Genomic DNA, 5,417 nt, shown 5'->3' on the forward strand with positions numbered 1-5,417 from the left:
TTTTGTGTGTTTTTTTCGAAGCCAATTGTTAAAAAACGTGTAAGATAATAATTGTGCACACCCATGCTGCCTCTAGTGATACTGTCATTCTTAGTCTCGGTCTCTCTGTCTCACACACACACACACACACACACACACACACACACACACACACACACACACACACACACTCTACTGCTGCTTTCAGGCATTGTTTATTTTTACAAATCAGTACAATTGGCCAGATATTATATTTGTATTTATAGTTCACTGTTAAATGCTTGTACTTTCATTTGCACTTGAAGATCTTTAAAATGTTGTTACCGATATGGCAATCTGTACAGAGTCAAATTTCGTACTGTGTTTTTGTGTGAATTTTTGTTTTAATGGTTTTGGCAACAGAACAATTACATTCTTCTTTGGTTATAGTTCCAGTGATTTCCCTTTTATCTTCAGTATTTGTCAGGGAGACCTGCTGGTCTGAAATGGTTAGGATCTCCTCCCTCTCGGCCCCAACGGTTTGCACGCTGATCTGCTTCACTGTCCTCATGTCCACGGCCCGACGCTCCTTGGAATGACTCTCGAGCGTCACTGAAAGTGAAAATAGACATTTGAAGTTTCAGGGGGAAACAAAGAACCATATTTTTGTAGTGAGGTGAGTCGCACATTTCCCAGTGTCCTTGAATGCACCATTGCTGCACGTGCCACTCCCTGCCCCTCTATGTGCCTTAATTAGTTAATGTAGACCACCTGTGCACTCCTTTTGGTTTGGCTATGCCTGAACTGTTGGCTTAGTTTGGTGTGGCAGGGATGTAAGTAGCTGTATCTGTTATTTGAATGTCTGTTTTATTATGAGAAACATTAATGTTGTCGTCCCCCTGTTTATGCCTGTGTCGAAGTCTGTTTGAGACTACAATGTGAGTCTTGTGGTGCCAGAACAAAATGACCGAGGTAACTATTTCTAAGCTTACATAATGTAACAGTGAACATTCACTATTAAAGCCATTTCAATTATTTCTGTTGTAGCTTTGCCACTGCTCTAGTATTGTGCTTTTATGCCTGCGTTATGCTCTCGAGTGTTTCTATTTGGGCTTTTTTCACTGAATCATTAAGCATCTTGATTACTTTTAAATTTGTACAGTTTATTTTGTTGTGTCTAATTTAGTTTGCTGTATTTTGGTTTTGGTTTCCAAACCAATTCATTATTTGGATAAGCTAGTGTGAATGATAACATAATTTTATATTAAGACTTTTGTAAATAAATATTATTATGATTGTACACTACCATCTTTCTGTGTTCATTGTGGGGTGTACCTTGGCATTGATTAATAGGGAAACCTTTCTTTCCATTTTCTTAGTTTAAGATTATTTTGGTTACAGACCAGTGGGCCTCTAACTCCGCCCTCAGGCTACAGTATGTACAGTTTGAAAATGTGGTTACATTTTTGTAGCGACATTTTTTTAAAATTTCCAATATAATGTGGATACGATCCTCACCTGATCACCTCTGCAGCCCATTTTCCTCCCGGTCCCCTCTGTGCAGCGTCATAGTTTCCTCTGGCATGAAAGTATTTATCAGTATTTTCAGCTTTCCAGTTTGCCTCCCTCATGTCACTGTAGGCCCGCCACATGTCACCAGCTCCTGATAAGAGACCACAGTCACTATTTAGCCATGTGTTGTGATAGAAAGTAAACCATGCCATCAGTTTAGTTGTTTAGCTCATCTTACACACAGTCCTACAAAGACCTAAAAATGTTCAGTCTTGTACCTTGAACAGCTTCCCAATAAAATTTGTACCCTTGGGCATTAGTTTGCACAATGAGAATCAAAACGATTCCTGCAAGCAGCAGCTTCATGATCTGAAAAAAAAAAAAAAAAAATTACACAAAGCATTTAGTGACATACAGTTCATTGTTTTATATAAAAGGGTATTAAAACGTGTACCTGTTTTATTGTTTTTCTGTTTGAGAAGAGTCCACAGTATGTCTCAGCAGGTCTCTGTGCATTCAGTCAGAGTTTAGCTGCTTTTATACTCTGTTCTGAGGAAGGCAGAATTGGACAGAATTTTGAAATGATGGAAAATCCCAGTCTCGCGTCCAATGGTGACCAGTAAACACCTTGTCAGGATATTCCCTTATTATGCAACTGCATCACCTGCACTAATATGTACCTACGTTGATAAATAATTCTAGAACATTCAAAAAGAAGAAATATCAGCCAACAAAAGAAAATTGGAAGATGTTAGACAACTACACCAACTCATACGCAACTAATCCTGCACAGAACACACAGATATTAGAAACACTAAAAATGAAATTGACAACATTATTCATAAAAACACACAATTCATTCTACACATAGATATAAACATTTTGAATATAATGAATGTAATAGTGTCTATTTGGATAGATAGATGGATAGAAAGACTCTAATTTAGTTCCCCCTAGTTTAGTTTACACATTGTTTACATTGTTTTAAGAAACAGAAGTTAGAAGTAAATAATGAATTATTTCTTATGCATTCATAGAATATATTTGGTTTAATTTTTTTTTATTATTTGGATATTCTTCAACATGTTGGTAAAGATTTCAAAGGAAAACAAGGCCCTATTAATTCAAATGATGCCTATTAATATCAATGGTGGAAAAGCTGTCTACATACTGTATACTGTGACTGAAAAAAGCACACTAAATTACTCATTATTTTTTAAATAAATTAATAAATGTGTCCAAGTACCTTCTGCAAAGTGCTGATCTTTCCCCTGGTTGGGAACCACTGGTCTAGCATATAGTATCAGGGTGTAAGATGCAGGCAGAATCAATCTTCTCATGCAGCTGCAGGCAAAAATGAATAGAAAAAGGTCAACGTTGCCGCTTGAAAATTTATTTTCATCTCTATGGTAAACACTGTTTGTTTTTCATGCATTGCATTGTGGGATGTGAAGTCCCGTAAGCGGATGCAAAGAAATGTTTTTACTTCATCCTAACAGTGATTGCTTGTGTTTCTTTGCCAGAAAAGTGACAGTGAATCACTTTACACCATTTTTTTCTAGTTTTTTCCCATTATTCCTGGTGATATCAGAATGAAATAATAGTGTTTTTTACCCTTCCTTAGGGAGGGCTGGTGATGGGAAAAAGTAGCAAGTAGCAGCTTAAATGAACTCTATTTTTTTTCCAAAATTCTGCAATTTTCCTCAATTTATTCCAATTTTTTTCTAAAATATATAAAAATCACAAAATCAAGGAAGTTTAAGTAAAGATCCTACGGGAAGTGGTATCTGTGACTTGTTGCTTGGATAACTTAGCATGATATTTAGAGACTGCATGGTGGAGTTGAGGGAAATTGTTGAAAGAAATACAGATTTTAGTGCCATGAACAGTTTCATTTAAATTTAGATTTTATAACACACAGGCTTCACAAACATGCTACACAGTCATGAGAGCATTTCCTTCATCACTGACATTAACTGGACCTTGAGTGTTTTATGCCCGCTCCCCAGCAGACCACAGCGTAGTGGATAGTAGAGGCTACCACAAAGTCATAGAAAGTCCAAAGAAAGGGTCTACTGACCCCAAATAACCTCAGTCTCTTCAGGAGGTGGAGGCGACTCTGATCCTTCCTGTACACAGCGTCAGTGTGGTGAGACCAGTCCAGGTTATTGTTGAGGTGCAAACCCATTGTCACACTCTAAGTTCACAATTAATTATACCAAATAAAAAGCTATTTTTTTTTGTGTTTTTTATTTTTTACCATTTATTTTACTACTTTCTGTCTCTTTATCAAATAGCTTCATATTCTGTGAGGTTTTAAAAAGCTGGTTAACTACTGGTGGAGGTGGAAAAATACTGTCAAAAAAAGTGATAGATTATATTCAGTTTTCTCAGATTGTCTTTGACGTTTTGTTTTGTTTTTTTTTTCAACAAATTTTCATTTGTCAAACAGATGGCCAAAGTAGTTTTCTGCTGAGCTGTCAACATTCTTAGGGACCTGCATTTGTGTTAATGAAATAACTTCATTTTAACCCACACTGGTTCATAAAAGAGAGCTTTATATTTAAAGAAGGTTAAAACGGATTTCATTTGTATGTAAAAATAATCTCTACTGCTGCAAAGTTTCAAATGTCATTGTGCTAAACCTGTGACACTGGACAGAGCCCAGGCCTGCCACCCAGTGGTCATGGTATAACATTACAACATGACAGCTAATATAGAGTATCAGTTTTCAAATACAAAGGTGAAGGTGCTGGAGACAAGAAATGTGTGGTTATAACAAAATAAATGAGAGACTCAAATTTGTGCTGCATTTTTATTGTGTTGATTTTTGTTTGAATAGTTTTGGTAACAGAGTCTGTAACAAAATTACATCCTTCCTTGGTTATTATACCAGTATTTTCCCTTTATCTTCAGTATTTGCGAGGGAGACCTGCTGGTCTGTAAACATTAGGATCTCTTCCCTCTCGGCCCCAACGGTTTGCACGCTGATCTGCTTCAGTGTCTTCATGTCCACGACCTGACGCTCCTTGCATTGACTCTCTGGCGTTGCTGAAAGCGAGAATAGATGTTTGAAGTTTCAGGGGAAAACAAAGAATGATTATTTCGGTAGTTAAATTTTCTCTTCTTTCCAATGCAATGGATACGATCCTCACCTGATCACCTCTGCAGCCCATTTTCCTCCCGGTCCCCTCTGTGCAGCGTCATAGTTTCCTCTGGCATGAAAGTATTTATCAGAATTTTTCCAGTTTGCCTCCCTCATGTCACTGTAGGCCCGCCACATGTCACCAGCTCCTGATAAAAGAGACCACAGTCACTATTTAGCCATGTGCTGTGATAGAAAGTAAACCATGCCATCAGTTTTGTTGTTTAGCTCATCTTACACACAGTCCTACAAAGACCTAAAAATGTTCAGTCTTGTACCTCCAATAGCTTCCCGAGGAAAATTGTACCATTGGGCATTAGTTTGCACAATGAGAATCAAAACGATTCCTGCAAGCAGCAGCTTCATGATCTGAAAAAAAAATAAATAAAAAATTACACAAAGCATTTAGTGACATACAGTTCGTTGTTTTATATAAAAGGGTATTAAAACTTGTACCTGTTTTTCTGTTTGAGAAGAGTCCACAGTATGTCTCAGCAGGTCTCTGTGCATTCAGTGAGAGTTTAGCTGCTTTTATACTCTGTTCTGAGGAAGGCGGAATTGGACAGAATTTTGAAATGATGGAAAATCCCAGTCTCGCGTCCAATGGTGACCAGTAAACACCTTGTCAGGATATTCCCTTATTATGCAACTGCATCATCTGCACTAATATGTACCTACGTTGATAAATGATTCTAGAACATTCAAAAAGAAGAAATATCAGCCAACAAAAGAAAATTGGAAGATGTTAGACAACTACACCAACTCATACGCAACTCATCCTGCACAGAACACACAGATATTA

General features: G+C 37.3%; 1 protein-coding gene across 1 annotated transcript; it reads right to left on the reverse strand.

Annotated features, from left to right (window-relative positions):
* Positions 1-394: 394 nt before the first annotated feature.
* Positions 395-5,163, reverse strand: saa (serum amyloid A). Its single transcript, XM_028473883.1, has 8 exons — positions 5,072-5,163; positions 4,894-4,984; positions 4,626-4,764; positions 4,389-4,521; positions 1,925-1,978; positions 1,749-1,839; positions 1,477-1,621; positions 395-570 (listed from the first exon to the last, which is right to left on the reverse strand). Exons 1-8 carry the CDS (start codon positions 5,123-5,125, stop codon positions 432-434), a joined length of 846 nt encoding a protein of 281 aa, XP_028329684.1. The 5' UTR covers positions 5,126-5,163; the 3' UTR covers positions 395-431.
* Between the last annotated feature and the right edge of the window lie 254 nt (positions 5,164-5,417).

Source organism: Gouania willdenowi, chromosome 3 (assembly GCF_900634775.1).
Source record: "Gouania willdenowi chromosome 3, fGouWil2.1, whole genome shotgun sequence".
Taxonomy (NCBI): Eukaryota; Metazoa; Chordata; class Actinopteri; order Blenniiformes; family Gobiesocidae; genus Gouania; species Gouania willdenowi.

Excerpts from the sequence above, each read along its gene's own strand:
- saa (XM_028473883.1), bottom strand. The coding sequence starts at position 5,125 with ATGCACAGAGACCTGCTGAGACATACTGTGGACTCTTCTCAAACAGAA. Across the intron at positions 4,765-4,893 it reads TCCTCGGGAAGCTATTGGAG|GAGCTGGTGACATGTGGCGG; the intron begins GTACAAGACTGA and ends CTCTTTTATCAG. Across the intron at positions 1,979-4,388 it reads CAGCAGGTCTCCCTCGCAAA|AGACCTGCTGAGACATACTG; the intron begins TACTGAAGATAA and ends CTGAATGCACAG.